The following is an 18,164-nucleotide window of genomic DNA, read 5'->3' on the forward strand; positions in this document are numbered from 1 at the left end:
TTCCTGATTGTTGCTATACTGTTGAAATGTATCAACAAGTATTGGTTTTGGAGCACCTACCTTTTTAACGAATAACTCGCTTTGATATTGCTGATTGAGTTTGACACATTTTTTCAGACTATTAACAATTTCCAAAATTGAACATTATAGCAACAATACGCTTTGCAAAATACCTTACACATTTTTTATATCAGAAATGAAATTACTAAATACTATTTGTACCAAAAAAACAAAAACAGAACAACAAATTCTTATAGGTACTTATAGATTGTGTCAAGTACCTTACCTATAGCACTCTCGGTATTTAATCTGAATTCCTTAAACTGCATATTTCATATCTAAAATAAAATCGGCAGAGATCTTTTAACGCGTTTTTTTTGTACCATGTTGAATTTAATATGTTTTTTGTTAATGGTAAACCTTATACGTGCGGAGTTGCCTTGTGTTCAACGGGAAGTAGAATACGGCACTGTATGTGTCTGCAATTCATCCTACTGTGACACGGTACCAGAAGTCGTCAATTTAACATCACGTCAGTATCAAATTTACAGCACGAGCAAAGGGAACCTAGGATTTCATAGCAATGTCGGACAGTTTTCTAATGAAATTGCCAATACCTTATTCACAGTATCGATACCAGATCTTAACGCAAAACGACAAACCATATTGGGATTTGGTGGTGCTTTTACAGGTAAGCATTGACGAGATATTTAGTTTCAAATTATTAACTTTTAAGAGCAAATCTTTTCTACAAGTAACTACGAAAATTCATAAGATATAATTGACGTAGTTTAAATTGGGCCAATAATATCGAAGATTATGTAAAACCTCATTTAGGTACAAAGGTAACAACTGTTTGCTCCGACTTTTTTTTCGGTTTATTTAGTGCAGGCAGCTTACTGCTCTCCATTCACTTAAGATTTTTATAGAATGACAAACAAATCACACTGATCTTGAACCGAGAAAGGTTTATCGTAAAATTCCACCATCAACACCCCTTTACCGGTATTTATAGACAACATCCACTCTAATCCCAAGAAACTTTACAAATCTTAGAATATCTTAAGAGATCGCTTTCTATATGAGTAAGCTGCCATGAAAGAAAATTCTAAAATAGATTTATTCTAATCATCATTTCTACATTTGTTCGGAAAAACAACAAGTTGTAAATAGGAGCGAAGAAAGTAAACAATAGACAAATTCCTAAAAGAAGAGTAACCTCCATAAATCTAGAACCATATAGTTTATATATATGAGGGGACGTAACCATAAAACTAAAGCGCATCTTGCGCGCATATCCCTAAATTTCCCACACTAACTTGCACTTTGAGTCATTTTTTTTCTAAACAGAGATCTCTACACACTTAAATTGTTTTTTCTCTGAAAATTTAGTGTGAACTAAATGTTTTGAAAGCGAGATTTAAAATGACTTACGCATGCGCATATAAAATGTACCTTCCGAACGATTTTTGATAATTAAATATTGTATAAAATTTTAAGTAATTTTACTAACTCGCGAAGGGATCGATAGTACTCAGTGCCGCAAATATCTAACTTCGTGCAATTAATGACGATAGATTTAGATTGGAAAACACACTCTTCACCTCATTTTAAATTTGGTTTTTATATATCCCCTAAGCCTTACCTTCCTCTAAGGAAAACAATTACTTGACAGTGTGTCTGACTGCTAAGTCTCAAAACTTGTCAATGAGACAAGTTAAATAAGATAATGAAATATAGTACTTATCATGCAAAATTTAATATCCTTTGAGAATACACTTTAAAGGATTCTATATTCTCGGTCATCTGCTTGTCATCATTATTCGATGTGGACCCTACTTACAGCATACATTTTATAATGTTCAATTGGTCAGTTTTGGATGTTATGGGATATTTTATTAATCTGTATTTCAGGGAAGCATTTTATTTTGATAAACTTAACACATGGAATCGGTTAAATAACTATTTACATTGCTACATTGCTAGCAAATCATCTACACCAACGTTTTAGGGACGGCTGGATACAATATACTTACCTTACCAGAAGATGCTCAAGATAAACTATTAGAAAGTTATTTTGGCGAAAGTGGAATACAGTATACTGTTTGTCGAACTCAAATGGGTGCTAGTGATTATTCAGTGACTGGATTCACCAACCTTGATAATGAAGACGAAACTTTGGATACTTGGAGCTTGCAAGTTGAAGATACTGATTACAAGGTAATTTTTATGATTCTATGTTTCTGGACAATGATTAGTAAGATGATTCAAAATTCTGTCAAATATGTTAAGATGAGATAAACTATATACATATATCCTCTTTTTGATTTGCAGGGTTGTATTGGATGATGGTATAGTCAATCAAAACATACCGATTTACAACGGTCTTATTGCTTTTATCGCGTGTTAAGTAATTTTCTACTTAGTCACGCAAAAAAAAATCACTAAGAAACGCAAAAATCACATCTGACTGAAATCAAAAATATGACAGTATGAAATTTTTTACTTCCTTTTGTAGCAAAATGATAAGCAAAGTTGCACGCTGTACTAATAAATAAGAATTTTTGAAAGGTGATTTTAGTGTAAGAGTTTAAAAAGAGAAATTTATAGAGGTTAAAAATTACTGTTCAGTTAAAAATTATTGTTCAGTTATGCAGTTCTGTGGTGATTTTCGTGTTTTTCATTTTAGTAGTTTTTATATTATCATTTATCAATTGTGAATTGTGAAGTCACAATTAAAAATTTTATACATGTTTTCTGGTAAAAAATTTGACTGCCATACCTTCATATTATTTGTGATTTTTTATTCGAACTGGAAACTATATAAAACTCAATATTTGCCGTTCCCATTTCAGATTCCGATCATAAAAAAGGCCCAAAAACTGAGAGGAGAGGATCTGAAACTGTTTTTGTCTTCTTGGTCATCGCCAAAATGGATGAAGACTGTAGATGAGTAAGTAAACTTCATTTGCCAAATTATTAATTATTCCGACATTCGGATGTCGCTATCGGATTCGTATAATATGAGTATTAGCAATGGAAAATTAATGTACTTACATTAATTCAATTTCATCTGTAGAGTTCGTTTCACAAATGTTCTTATAAATAATACTCTAATGTCATACACTTTTCTTTGGTAGGCACATGAGTCTCATATTTTTATTTTTTTATTATATATTTAAATAGTAAAATCTTCATTTATGCTAAATTTATTACCGAAACTAATAATTATCTTCAGATGCTACAAAAATTAAATTCATTTATGTAAATTACAGGAGTATACCAGAAATATAGATATTTTTTAAAGATTGTTAAGACCTGCTGAGAAAATGCGGGAAGCTAGGTTATCTAATCCGCTTTTATCGCACTCTAATAGAGTAATAGTTCATTATCTTAGTTCCACGTTCTGTAAAAATAACCACTTACATCTAGGCGAATGACGTCAAGAAGACACTGTAATCAATATCATCAAAAATATTTTGAGTTTTTTTGCAATCGTTATACTGTACATACATATCAAAGAAATTGGAAATTCTGGTTAGTTTCCTAAAGTCCTAAAGCAATTCTGTTATTTTTATCATTCTGTTTATTTCAGTTATCTTGGAAGTGGCGAATTAAAGGCGGAATATTTTGATTTGTGGGCCAGATATTACATGAAATTTTTCGAAGCATACAGAAGCGAAGGGGTTGAATTTTGGGGTGTTACCCCTCAAAATGAACCGTTCACAAGCCCTACGACTAATATAAATTTGAGATTCAGTTACGATAGCATGGTAAGTTTAAATGTACAAAACATTAAATACACGTTAATCAAAACATTTCTTATGAATGGATTTGGATTATACGATTAGATTTAAAGAAACTAGTAATAATTATTGACGATGTAAGGAATTTACTAAGTATATCCCATTAAATACTTGCGTTTGGACAACGGCGAAAATGTGATGGTGGGCTACGTGGCTGATTTAAATCTCACAGATCAACAGTTCTAAAGAACAAAATCTCAATATCACTATTACTACGTACATCTGTAGTGATAGAGAGTAGTTCAAAACGTAATCAGTGCTAATAAAGAGACTTCTTTATTTGCAACATTCGCTTTTGCTATTCCGTGCGACACTTGTTCTTACTTACTTATTTACTGAGCAAATTTCAGTTCGCAGTTTCAATTCAGCTCAATGTTAAGACGAAAAGAAAGCGGCACGGGGAAGCGTGCAAATTGCAGTTACTAAACATTCCAAGAGTTTTATGTTATCATTTTATGTATTTGTTCACAATTTTATAGTATCAGTCATAATAGTCAGTCAAAAAAATCCTAAATATAAGGTTGTTCGGAAAGTCATTTCGTTTTTTCCCGTCAGAGGACTTAATTACGTTTTTTCGAAACCAACTTCACACTTAAGCCGCATAAACATTATATGTCTTGAGAGCTGATATTGCAAGGCTTGTGTGTGAAAAAGTTCTATTAATTCTACGCAGTAGTTTTTGGTTGGTGCCCTTTTAAATATGGAGAGCAATAAGCAGCATTTTCGTCATATTTTACTTTTTTACTTCAGAAAAGGTAAAAATGCTATCCAAGCGAGAAAAAAATTGACGGATGTGTATGGAGAAGGCGTGTTAACAGTACGCCAGTGCCAGAACTGGTTTGCAAAATTTCCATCCGGCAATTTTGATGTCGAAGATGCACCACGGTCTGGAAGGCCGGTCGAAGCTGACAAAGATGCGATAAAGGCATTAGTTGATGCAAAACGGCGAATAACCACACGAGAGATCGGTGAGAAATTAAATTTGTCGAATTCGACTGTTTATGGCCATTTGAAAGGCATGGGCTTAACCTCGAAGCTCGATGTGTGGGTGCCCCATGTCCTTACGGAGCGAAATTTGTGTCGTCGCGTTGACGTGTGTGATTCGCTCCTCAAACGTCAAGAAAATGATCCATTTTTGAAGCGGATTATTACCGGGGACGAAAAATGGGTTGTATACAACAATGTTAAATGCAAGAGGTCATGGAGCAGAAAAGATGAACCGGCTCAAAGAGTGTCAAAAGCCATCATTCACCAAAAAAAGGTGATGCTCTCCGTTTGGTGGGATGTCAAAGGAATCGTTTTTTTTTGAGCTTTTGCCGGACAATACAACGATTAATTCAGAAGCCTATTGTCATCAACTGGACAAATTGAATAATTCACTTAAAGAGAAGAGGCCCGAATTAATCAACAGGAAGGGTGTAGTGTTCCACCAGGATAATGCGAGACCTCACACAAGTTTGGTCACTCGCCAAAAACTTTTACAGCTTGAATGGGACGTACCGCAACATCCACCATATTCTCCAGATCTGGCGCCTTCCGACTACTATTTGTTCCGGTCCCTGCAAAATTTTTTGGATGGCAAAACCTTTACCTCAAATGAAGATGTCAAAAACCACCTGAACCAGTTTTTTGCCAGCAAGGACCAAAACTTTTATGAGAGGGGAATTATGTTACTGCCAGAAAGATGGCAAAAGGTGTTGGACCAGAATGGCCAATATATAATTTAATAAATTATTTATTCATTATACGAAAACTGTCTTTCATGTTCCCCAAAAAAAACAAAATGACTTTCCGAACAACCCAATAAATTTTCGTTTTTTTTAATTAAAAAAGATTATTCCTTTTTGCAATTCGTTGTTCGAAAGATTCTTCATGCAGTCTTTAATTTCAGTTTTTTTATATATTGTTGTTGTAGGTGATTATAAGCAAATAATTTACACTTAAAACTTTGTTTTTTCTACTCCCTACTCTATGATTATCAATTATAAACTGATCAGGTGTTACTTCACACGCCACTCCGTGATAATTTCTTCAGACACTAATTTATTAAACACCTGCTTTGCTTGTGTCAAAACAAACACGTGACTAAAGTGTCGCTTATGAAACTTGTTGCATAATATACTATTTTGGTGCATTTTTCAAAATAATGTCACGCACCGTTTTCGCGTGACCCAACTTGATTCACTTATTTGAGGATTTTAACGTTTCAATAAAAAATTTGCTTTATACATTAGTAGATTCGAATAGCTATTTTATTTATGGTAGTAAAAGTATTCTAGGTACAGTTTGTTGAAACTATTTAAATTTTCTATAGTAGAAAAATTTGCAGTTTTCAAACGAAATTATCATTTGGATTGTATCATGGAAGTAGAGGCAGCCATTAAGATTGTTTAAAAGATGACGTTTAACGGTTTTGAGGTATTCTAACCAATTGTTTTGTTTTAGAATAACTGGATAACCAATAACTTCGGTCCTGCAATAAGAAATTCAAGTTTTAAAGATTTGAAAATACTCTTCTTTGATGATGACACGTATCTCCTAACGGCATTTAAAAGCGTAAGTGTAGTGGTAGATTAAGCATAGAAAAGTGAAAAACTTTTTTGAATTTCCAAACGATCGTTTCTTATTAAAAAAATTAAAGTTGGTTCAATATTATTTGTTGCAGGCCACTCTCAACAACAAGGCAATTGACTATGCTGATGGCATTTCTATCCATTGGTACACTGATGGCAGCAATCAAGATGAGTGGCTAGTTTTTCCCGATAACCTGTTCGTTCTTGCAACTGAAGCGTGCCAGGGAATCGAGAATTACATGCATCAGAAAAACGTGCAATTAGGAAATTGGGACAGAGGAGTTGGTTATATTAATTCGATTATCTACGTAAACAAATTGAATATTATTACGTCGAATTTTATTACGTAGTTATTATTTTTAGGATTTGGAGCATAACTACGTGGGATGGGTTGAATGGAATTTGGCATTGAATGCTGACGGAGGTCCGAGTTGGCTTAACGCATCTCTTGATGCACCCATTATTATAAATGCAGATGCTGGAGAGTTTTATAAACAAGCAATGTTTTACGTTATTGGGCATTTCTCCAAATTCGTAGTTCCTGGTTCTCAAAGAATTGATATAACGAGTGAAAACTTATCATTGGCTAATATTAAGGCCGCAGCTTTTGAACGACCTGATGGAAACGTTGTCTTAATTTTACACAACGGGTAAGAATTATTGCAGCATAATTATTACTTTATGAGTGCTTTTCCAGTCTTTATAATAACGTATTTTCTGCCATTACTATAACAACCGATTTAATTATAGCTAAAAATGAGGCGGATAAATATAATTTTGAAAAAAGTGTGAACTGCACTTAAAAATTTCGGATTGTATGTAACTTCAAACTGATTTCAGATCTGGAAACAAGGTTTTTGTGCAAGTTTCGGTTGGTGACTCGACTGAACCATTTGAGCTAGAAGCTGATTCTATCAACTCTATATTGTATGCAGTATAATAGTGGGAAATATATTTTGTAAAATAAAAATAAGTGAAAATAAACGCTTATACAATTCGCACTGTTATTCAAAGTGATACACTTGTATACAATTACACTATTTGTATTATCGTTTATATTTCCCGAAACAAGGAAAATTTGAACTAAAATGGCGCAGAGAATTTAGATCAAAATCGGCAAAACATCATTCATTCTATACGGCAAGTTTTTATTTCCATCAAATAATGACACTATAGTACAGTATAGTTTTGCGTTAAGGACGTCTGATATTTTTATGTAGTGTACATACCTGCCTCCTTGGGTTCATGAATCAGGCCCTGCTTGCGATGCACAAGTTTTCAGTAACAATACGCATAGCGTCTTATCTCGATTTACTAAAAAAACGTAAATAAAATGTGAGTTATGTGATAGATGTTGATGACTTTATAGGAAATGCTAACTTCAGCGTTCCTATGGGGAACTTGAACATTTTTTTAATTTCTTTAATACATTTGTTTATGTATAGAAATAACAACGCATACCAGACATCCAAACTGAAAACCCGATATTTAAGTTGCAATAAATAGTTCAAGTCGTGACACCTGGCTTTTTTTTTAACGACACTAAACGCGTGGGAATAATCGTGACGTCATATTGCTGTTTAGGCCGAGAATATGTTAAGGTGTCACTTTAGCCTTAAAAGTGCAAACACTTTTAATTCTTCGATACGAATGACTTCCTGATCTATATAAAATAAAGAACCCTTTACCCAATATACTTTAAAATCAGCATTTGGGTTTCCACTAGTTTAAAAAAAAATTGTTCTTTTTTGTCGAATAATTTACATTTTATTTGATCGAATCTTGTTTTGTTAGAGAATAATGAAAGCTTAACCTGATAAAAGGGATTACCGATCTGCCAAAATATTTAAGCTGTTATAACAATAGGCGTAAAATGCATTCGATATATCCTAATATCACATACCGAAACTAAAACCCCACTGGTGGTTTGGGCGACCTTCAATTAAAGGATTAAATTGTTTATTGACATAAAACTTTTTACAATTACTATATTGGATTAATATTGTAAATTAAAGCTGTTACAGGACATTAATTACTAAACATTCCGGGTAATGGGTTTTTTTAAAATAAGTTTTCTCGTTATGCCTTTCGATATTTTCCCGGGCTGTATCCAATGCAGAGTCCAACTGCCTATGCCTTCTAGTCATACCTTTTCTTCCCCGTTATGTGGATACGAAGAGCGTACGAACTACAATAACAGAAATATATTCAATTATTTTGAAATACAATTTTTAAAATATCTACCACAAGTACAGCGCGAGTCAGTTATTTTAAACTTTAGTCATGCTGTCGTTTTGTGTATTACAAAACGATATAGTAGTTTTCACGAAGACTGTAGCAACTTTCCCGGAGGGCAATGTTCTCGTTTATGTGACTGGTTACTTACACTATGTAGAAGGATTCAAATTTACTTTTCTAGTTACAACACTTAAATTTTTTAAGGTTATATTATAGATATAAAAATAAAAATGATTTACTTACATTTATTTTTAATAAATCAAGAAGTGAATCAAGTAAGTCTGTTAACCTCCAATCTCAAGACAAAACAACTGAAGTTATAAAACAGACTAAATGAAAGCGGCCAATAGATTTACGGAGAGGGATGCGATTTTATCATTCTTTAAACTTTGATTTCGCTGTAATTTCGACTAGTACTGTTACATAACTTAAGTATGTATTTTAAATATTAAAATTTATATGTTTACAAACATAGAACTTAATTTTTGCTTAGAGAATCTAAATGTGCTGGAAAATACACATGGTTAAAAAACGAGCTGGAAGAAAGATTTAAATGCTTGGGATGGTTGAGAAATAGTTTTAAAACAAATACGGATAAACATTTTTTAGGACTATTAATTTAACATGATTTCAAATGATTAACAAATCTACTCAACGGGCAGGTCTGCAGAATGTTTATAAATTTCTGACCTAATCTGCGAAAACTGTTAGTAATCCCAAAGAGGTAAAAGTGAGGAATGTAACAAAAGATGATAATGGGATTAGTAATTATCATCATCACCCAATAGCTTGCTTACTGGGCAACGCATAACAAAGAAGAAAGAATAAAACTTGGCGATAGCTGAAATTGGCAGAAAGGACTGTCTTCTGTATATACAGTTCCCAAAAGACAGAATGACGAAGGAAGTGAAAAAAAAAAACTGAGACAACCTTCAAGGAGCACATCGTTACTTACTAAGTTGATTCAGAAAAGAACGTCTAGAAATTCTAACTTGATTATCGCAGGAAAATGTCACATCCGCAGAAGATGGACTAGATACTGACTTCAAATTTTGCGGGGAAGGGGATGATAATAGAATGTGACATTACTGTGAAAATAAAAATGGTTCTTAAATTATCCTGAAATTTTGCGAATTTTATGTGAATTTTGCATTACACAAGTTGTTTTTATAAAAAGGCGTAACTACAAATACTGACTCGCACTGTATACTAGGGACTAAATAGTATTCGTTGAATGAACATACTTTTGAAAATAGATTACTTCATTCCGAGCGAAATGTGTAAATATTTATACAGGAGGCAAAACATTGTACAGATACAACTTAATACATTTTTCGACTACTCGGTGTCTTACGTACTGAGACTGTAGTCACTGTGCAGGAAGTCGCCCTCGGCCTGAAGGTCATGGTTCGCCATTTTCTCTTAAATTGTGCCTGTACCTGAAAACAGTTAAAAAAAGCGCCTTAGTGAGAAAATTGGATTTTATACGAATTTTTTGAAATGGTGAATTGTTCACCACGCGAAAAACGAAAAACTGTCCAGTGAATTTACTTATTTTTACATGTTAGAACAAAATACTGATTCATTTATTATTGCTTTGATTTTTAATTTATGTTTTTATGTGTACTTGCTAAATTTGAGGAAAATGATACAAACCAAAACAAGTTAGTAAAACAAGTAAGTAAGTAATACCTGAAGTGTTTTAGTTGTTTTCGGATTTCTTCTCCCTCATTGAGAATTTTTTCGAAAGTAATTCACGTTGAGCTTCCCTTTGCGGGCAGATTATATACCCACATAAATAATATGTACATGGAAATGATTGAAAACGTTGTGTTACAATCCAGCTTAACTGCCCCACTAGAGAAAGAGTTGTGAAGGTGTGGATAGGTTGGACAGAGGCGGTATAATTAAATCACATTAGTTCTTATAGAATGTAGAAAAGATATTGATATACTAGTAACAATCATTTTCATACGAGGGTACGTAGTTCTATTTGATGTTGCCATTTTTGTTTGCATTTTTGTCTCGGTATTTGTTGCGTTTTATATTTGCTATTCATTTTTAATAATAAAATTAAAGCACTGCGTTGTTATTACTTTACTCCATAATTTTAAGATAATTGTCGTCATTAAAAAACTTTAAAACACTTTTTTTTATTAATTTAATTAGTTAGTTAGATGAAATTCCCCTAGCTCTTTTATTTTTCTATTTATTTTCTGGCCTTCATAACCCTTTTTGTTTTTTTTTGCCTGCTACCCTCCACTGCAAAATATCTTCATCGGAAGAACTACTACTCATATTGCTGTTTCAACAGTACTCAGCGCACCGCCAAGTCAGCAGAACTTGTTGATTTTTAAATGTTTTTACTTTATTCTTATTTTCTATTCATTAATATAAAGAAGAGTCAAATTTTTCCAGAATATTGCTGTTTTAGTACTTTGTTTTCTTAATAATTTTCTTTCATTTTATTACAAAAACCTAAGTAAAGGCAACCAGGGATGCCAATCTGTTCAATTTATTTTAAATAAAACTGATATTATTAACTCGAAGTCGGAACAAATTTAATTCCAATAAAAAAATATTATATAGGATAGCGTTAACAGAAAAAAAAACTTTACTTACAATTTATAATTAAACCCGATTAATTAAATTCGTCTACAAAAAATACCCTTTATCGAATCTAATTTATTTCCCATTTCAGTGTTCAATAAATTATTTAATATATCGCAACGAAAATTAGTTAATTAATTCCTAATTTCACGTCTTTATCGTGTTGGACTCCTAGGAGCGTAATTTCTGTTTTATTCGCGTCAAAGACTTATAAAGACGTTTTCGTTATGGAGATAAATGAAGTTGCGACAAATTTTGAAAACAAAAAACTTTTTAATGCCGGTGTTCGATGTCACAGATTGATTGGATTATCGCCAAATCGGCATCTCATCTCCGTCACTCAATCATCTGCATACAAATAGGTATATTCTCGGTTCTCTTCGCTTCTCCATCGATTTAGTGATACTATATCAGCTTGTGAAAATAAAACAAAAAATTTTAAGCAATTGGGAAATACGGCACAAAGAGTTATTAGATTTAGATTTAGGATTTTGTGTTGGTCTATGAGGATATTCCTGCCTCACATGCTCTAGTTCGAGATAGAATGTCCCTACCCTAGGTTGAGGTTTTGAGCCTTCCTCCCCTAATGCATCACCTGTTTCATGGGGAGTTTGGATAGTTGAATTGAGTTCTAAATACTCTTAATCAGCTGTTCCCTAGTGATGTCCCTAGCTCCTCTATTATTTATTTTCTGGAGTAATGAGACACTCTAATTCTTGCACTACAAAATATCCTCATAAGAAGAAAAAAGGATCTCAACCATATATTACATAACTTTGAATTTTTTTCACGTCAAGGGTAGGTTATAAAAAGAAGCATTTTTTTTATAAACATGTAAGTTTATTGACAATACCATTTTTATTATATCATGATATTATAAGAACTAATAACTAAAAGTTACCAATTTGAGTTTTTTATATTTAAAATATACCGTTAACTAAATGTCGTAATATTTATTTACTTTACTCAATAATTATTTAAATCTTGATTAGTTGACTGATTGAATATATGACATGAAATAACACAGAAAAACATTCACAAGGATGAATAACTTTGAAATATTGAAATGAAAGTTTATTAAACGTCGACACGATCCGAATCTCTATTCCCCATTTACTTCAATACTATCCGCCTCATTCGAAATCAAAATTTTCCTCACAGGATCGACATTGACTGCGTTATCAGTTTACTGCCACGAAGCTACGATGAACAACATTTAGTCTCTGCTGTTGCCGATCTTCCTTCATGCTCTTCGAGAATGCTTAACAAACAGCTTATAAAAGCTGTAGTGCTTAGTTTAAATGTTAATTCGAGTGCTCTATATTGTGCTATGTACGATGTACGATTGTGGTTTTTAAAGTCATGCATTTTCCACCCCTAAAAATAAGTTCTTAGGAAGATAGTTTGTATAAAAGGCTTTGTGGCAGTTTAAATGTCGAGTTTAAGATCGAGCCTGAAGATCCTTGCAGGTTTTTTTTTATATCTTCATGGTTATCTTACAACAAACTTTCCAAATCTTTAGTTAAATTAACCAAACTTAACAAAAATTATTAAACATTAAAATGTTATTTCTTTTACAGGACTTGTTTTTGAGTTACAGATTTTTGAAAACATATTCCATTAAATATTTATTACTTATATTAAACAAATTAAGAACACTTGAATAGACCAAGAAATAATTACATTCTCTTTAATTCTTCTTACTTCAATAGCATAATAAAACATCCTCGTAAACTGGTAAAGGAAATTGCACGCGAGATTATTTTATTTAAAATTTTACGTCAATGACTAGATACGCGTCGGTGATCGTTAGTTTACATCCCTCGTAACAGCGGATAGAACATCTGAGATCGAGCTTTTACTACCCGTCATCATCTCGAAGTGTTTGATCTAACAGTTTAATGGAAAAGAACGGCCTTAGCTTAGCGTAACTTTAAGAAAATGGCAAGAGGTGCCATCGATGTTTGGGTGCCGTAATACCATGTATACTAGAGCACAAAGGACGAACCCTAACGAAAAAGCTCAACTCTCAGCTAGGAAAGGACCAGAGACGTCACCAATAAGATCCATCCATCCATCCGTAGCTATTCAAATCTGAAAATCCTTTCCGCCTATGATGAGGGGTGCCGTTTATGTTTGGTTGTGGTGAGAAGAATCAGGTCCTCAAAACTGGAGGGCCGAGACCTTCAGATTTGAAGACCTGAGTAATTTATTTTTTCTTGGAATAACAGACTTTGAACGAAGGCTGAGTCTGATGGGAGACCGAATACTTGGAATTGGGCCGCAATATATCATTATTAATTATTACGTCGCGTCGAAACAGAACGCAGAGCCGCCCGAAACTGATAGGAAATACCTCGCTCTACCTATAATTTATTGCACGTTCTGATCCTACCCAAAATTCTAGGTACCCTTTGTACCTACTCCAAACATGTGTAATGATTTAAGAAAATTTAATATTGGTGCAATAGCGTTTCTTTCTTTAAATACATACACGTATATTATTACATAGAACTAGTGTCAAAAAAACATTTTTAAGGTCTTTTCTGCATTAGTAAGACATTCATGGCATTAAACACATTTTATTTATATTTATATATATTTGGAACAAAAACGGCATATTACATGGAGCTCATAAAAAAAATTAAAGTTGATGGCGTTTTAGGAAAAACGAAACGCCGTACGCGATATTTGACTTAGCCAAAAGACGAAGCTTTCATGAGAATATTATTTGTAGTTTTTCTTAAAAATTTCAAAGTAATGACAATTTTAATAATAGTAAAAATAACAATACGACAGTTTTTCCACGATATTTCCGAAAGCACCAATGTGCTGAAAAACCATGTTTCCAAATAAAACCGTAAGACCAATTTGAACCCAGATCATTCCATTCGAACGAAAGGGGCAATAAACATACCGTTTGATTTTTCGCAACTCTTAACTCTTACATTTCTATAAAAAACAAGATAAATCTTATTATAATTAAAATCAAAAACTGTAATTATTTTTAGATATTCCTAGCTATGAATTTATTGTATATATTTAATATCATTATTTCTTATAAGTATAATTTAATAAGATTTTACCCCCCTAAATAAAAAAAATATATATTATTACCAAAACCCTTGACAAACCGTCTCCAGTGTTTTTCCTTTTAATACCTACCGCATCCGAGTCTTATTGCCGTCGGCAGGTAACTTCCATAATTGCGGGCAAAAGCCAGCACGATGAATATTGAGACAGACTACACTATTGTATTGATCATTACTAACTAATTAAATTATATCCACCATCTAGCGCCAAATTAGCGATTATCGTAATTTGTTGCATCTTTACCTCTTGGGAACATTTTTGCCAAACAGCACGAATACAGTAATTACAGCGATTACAATCTACTGCAAATATCCCATCGCTTTCAAACCTGTTTTTCAAATAAGGGAAAGGGCCTGCTGCTGTTGGTAGCGACGCGAACATCTTTAAGTGTCACTTTCCTCGTTCATTTTTGGGTATTTTAGAATGGGGAAAATAGTATATTATGCAACAAGTTTGATAAACGGCATTTTGAGTCACGAGTGACTGAAAAAGATTATTATTTATATACTATAAGGTTGTTCGTAAAGTCATTTCGTTTTTTCCCGTCAGAGGATTTAATTACGTTTTTTCGAAACCAACTTCACACTTAAGCCGCATAACCATTATATGCCTTGAGAGCTGATATTGCAAGGCTTGTGTGTGAAAAAGTTCTATTAATTCTACGCAGTAGTTTTTGGTTGGTGCCCTTTAAAATATGGAGAGCAATAAGCAGCATTTTCGTCATATTTTATTTTTTACTTCAGAAAAGGTAAAAATGCTGTCCAAACGAGAAAAAAATTGACGGATGTGTATGGAGAAGGCGTGTTAACAGTAAGTCAGTGCCAGAACTGGTTTGCAAAATTTCGATCCGGCAATTTTGATGTCGAAGATGCACCACGGTCTGGAAGGCCGGTCGAAGCTGACAAAGATGCGATAAAGGCATTAGTTGATGCATATCGGCGAATAACCACACGAGAGATCGGTGAGAGATTAAAATTGTCGAATTCGACTGTTTATGGCCATTTGAAAGGCATGGGCTTAACCTCGAAGCTCGATGGGTGGGTGCCCCATGTCCTTACGGAGCGAAATTTGTGTCGTCGCGTTGACGTGTGTGATTCGCTCCTCAAACGTCAAGAAAATGATCCATTTTTGAAGCGGATTATTACTGGGGACGAAAAATGGGTTGTATACAACAATGTTAAACGCAAGAGGTCATGGAGCAGAAAAGATGAACCGGCTCAAAGCGTGTCAAAAGCCAACATTCACCAAAAAAAGGTGATGCTCTCCGTTTGGTGGGATGTCAAAGGAATCGTTTTTTTGAGCTTTTGCCGGACAATACAACGATTAATTTAGAAGTCTATTGTCATCAACTGGACAAATTGAATGATTTAAAGAGAAGAGGCCCGAATTAATCAACAGGAAAGGTGTAGTGTTCCACCACGATAATGCGAGACCTCACACAAGTTTGGTCACTCGCCAAAAACTTTTACAGCTTGAATGGGACGTACTGCAACATCCACCATATTCTCCAGATCTGGCGCCTTCCGACTACTATTTGTTCCGGTCCCTGCAAAATTTTCTGGATAGCAAAACCTTTACCTCAAATGAAGATGTCAAAAACCACCTGAACCAGTTTTTTGCCAGCAAGGACCAAAACTTTTATGAGAGGGGAATTATGTTACTGCCAGAAAGATGGCAAAAGGTGTTGGACCAGAACGGCCAATATATAATTTAATAAAATATTTATTCATTATACGAAAACTGTCTTTCATGTTCCCCAAAAAAAAACGAAATGACTTTCCGAACAACCCAATATATACTATACTCTTTCAATGATCATTAGTTTTGGAGAGTAATTTATCATGGCCATAAGTAACAACACCGACGTTCTAAAGTGAAATTTTTCGCACACTCAATTCGTTTATAATCTGATATTTTCGGAAGTAAACACTTTTTTTCACATTTAACCATCATATTTCTATTTTTTCCGTTCTGCCTGTGCATGACAAATAAAAAATGAAAGTCCTATTTTTATGGTAATATGAAATAACGGCACAATGCAAAAAAAATAAGCCACTACTTCCCACTTTACAAAAAATGTAAATAATTACTTTGTTAATGAATAGAAAGCATCTGATGCCACACGAATTTTCCACAGACTATTAGGGAAAACGGGCACTGTGCGCTTAAAATAGGGTCACGACGTTTATCAATGTTTACACGACAACACCCCTTTCAGGGTACGAATTTACAAGCGTTGGATTATTTAAGGTTTGCTCATTTACGAATCAGAGGAGTGAGTCATTAATCTTGCAGGTATTTAATTATTAGTAACACACAGCAGCGTAGTTTATTATTTAGATTTCTATTAAACACGGTAAAACAAATTAACATAATTATAGAATTGATCTCGTAGTTCAACAACCATTACGCATTACAGATAACATATGGTTCCCCATTTTAGTATTTGAGACGTATCTTGGTTATTACTAGAGTAAGAAGGTATTCAATTTTTCTAAAGAAAAATGAAAAAGAAAGGAGTGGGCACTCCCTGTCCTTTTCTACAGATCCCAAACTTTTATACTGAAAATAAAACTGTGACAGTTTCAGTCAAGCTCTGAAGAAGCGAACAGGATGATTTGCGAAACGTTAGCTAGTTCGACTCAACAAAAACTGACGCCGGAGAAATCCAGAAGTTTTATAAACAGTATTACAGTAGCCTGCGGAAGTTTCTTTGAAAAATTATTGAAGAACTGTCAGCGGCCATGTTGGTAACCAAATGCCGCAAGGTCATTGGGAACAAACGAGATTTTAAATCTCGCTGCTCAGAAGTTTCTGTATTATCAGCATTTGGCAGCGCCTCTATGTCTCTAGTAGCTATTTCGATTTACCTAAGCTATTATCTGGTAGCAGATGTAGATGAACGGATGTGTGAAACCTGCAAACATAAATTCTCGCAGGTGACATTAGCCCTTTTCTTTGGCATTTATAACAATCACGACCGACTTGCATGCATTCGACGTTATTTTATTGATTTAATTTGAAAATTTCAAATTTCAAAATTTGAATTATGAGACCAATTTAACTTTCAAATATTAGATATTATTTAAAAAATAAATTGCACTGCAAGATAATATACATTCGAATCAGAATATATGATTAAAATTTGTGTCAGAAAATTGGCTCAAGTACAGTTTTTCTAATATTATGTGGATAATTTTATCGAACGTGATCGGAGTACACCGAAAGGAAGCGTCGGGGTTGTATGTTGGTATCAGTGTAGATTACTCAATACTTCATTTTGAAATTAAGTTATAAATGTTATTAATGTGGATAGTTTTCAGATGGATTTGGAGGAACTTCAATCGCAGGTCATTTATCAAAATAACAAAAAGATACGATTTGATTACCTTTTTTTGGACGGAAAATATTAACTAGAACTAAGCTAAATATAATTTAAAAAAATATATCTATTCATCAACAGACCGCAGTAAGTACATCTTTTTGATTCCTCAAAATAATACTGTTACAAAGTCTTTAATTTTATTCCTAAAATCGTAGGTCAGTGGTTTTTGTTAATATGGATGTGATAATGTTTTGTGACTCTTTCAATTTTTATAGTGATTTTAGCTGATATTCATAAGGAGACAAATACTCGAAATACACTACTGAAAAGTAAACAAATTTTGTATTTATTAAATATAGATTTTGAATACCAGAAATCATTAATTGTTACTATTTTGCATGAACCACCATAAACTAAATATACATATGGAATTCACAAAAAACGAACTCGATATAGCAAATAAAAGACAATAACGAGGTGTGTTTTTCACCATTTAGTTTCTCTCAAAAAATGTACCAA

General features: G+C 33.3%; 2 protein-coding genes across 3 annotated transcripts in view; one reads left to right on the forward strand and one right to left on the reverse strand.

The window, feature by feature from the left end:
- The first annotated feature begins 331 nt into the window (after positions 1-331).
- On the forward strand, positions 332-7,358 carry LOC132703421 (putative glucosylceramidase 4). Its single transcript, XM_060672670.1, has 8 exons — positions 332-691; positions 2,012-2,220; positions 2,856-2,953; positions 3,596-3,773; positions 6,252-6,362; positions 6,472-6,687; positions 6,743-7,029; positions 7,220-7,358. Exons 1-8 carry the CDS (start codon positions 385-387, stop codon positions 7,317-7,319), a joined length of 1,506 nt encoding a protein of 501 aa, XP_060528653.1. The 5' UTR covers positions 332-384; the 3' UTR covers positions 7,320-7,358.
- A 956-nt stretch (positions 7,359-8,314) lies between these two features.
- LOC132703038 (calcitonin gene-related peptide type 1 receptor) overlaps positions 8,315-18,164 on the reverse strand; it is a 95,740-nt gene continuing 85,890 nt past the window's right edge. The window contains exons 11-12 of one of the 2 annotated variants that reach the window (XR_009619011.1): positions 9,862-10,056; positions 8,315-8,567 (exon numbers count right to left, since the gene is read on the reverse strand). Coding sequence is in view for 1 of the 2 variants with exons in the window: in XM_060672062.1 (XP_060528045.1) it covers positions 8,523-8,567; positions 9,976-10,056 (126 nt within the window). In the remaining variant the exon portion in view is untranslated. The remainder of the gene's footprint in view (positions 8,568-9,861; positions 10,057-18,164) is intronic. The other variant, XM_060672062.1, reaches the window with a different exon arrangement.

The sequence above is a fragment of the Cylas formicarius genome, unplaced genomic scaffold, assembly GCF_029955315.1.
Source record: "Cylas formicarius isolate icCylForm1 unplaced genomic scaffold, icCylForm1.1 PGA_scaffold_6__28_contigs__length_40554024, whole genome shotgun sequence".
Classification (NCBI taxonomy): domain Eukaryota; kingdom Metazoa; phylum Arthropoda; class Insecta; order Coleoptera; family Brentidae; genus Cylas; species Cylas formicarius.

Excerpts from the sequence above, each read along its gene's own strand:
- LOC132703421 (XM_060672670.1), top strand. The coding sequence starts at position 385 with ATGTTGAATTTAATATGTTTTTTGTTAATGGTAAACCTTATACGTGCG. Across the intron at positions 3,774-6,251 it reads GATTCAGTTACGATAGCATG|AATAACTGGATAACCAATAA; the intron begins GTAAGTTTAAAT and ends GTTTTGTTTTAG. Across the intron at positions 6,363-6,471 it reads TCCTAACGGCATTTAAAAGC|GCCACTCTCAACAACAAGGC; the intron begins GTAAGTGTAGTG and ends TATTTGTTGCAG.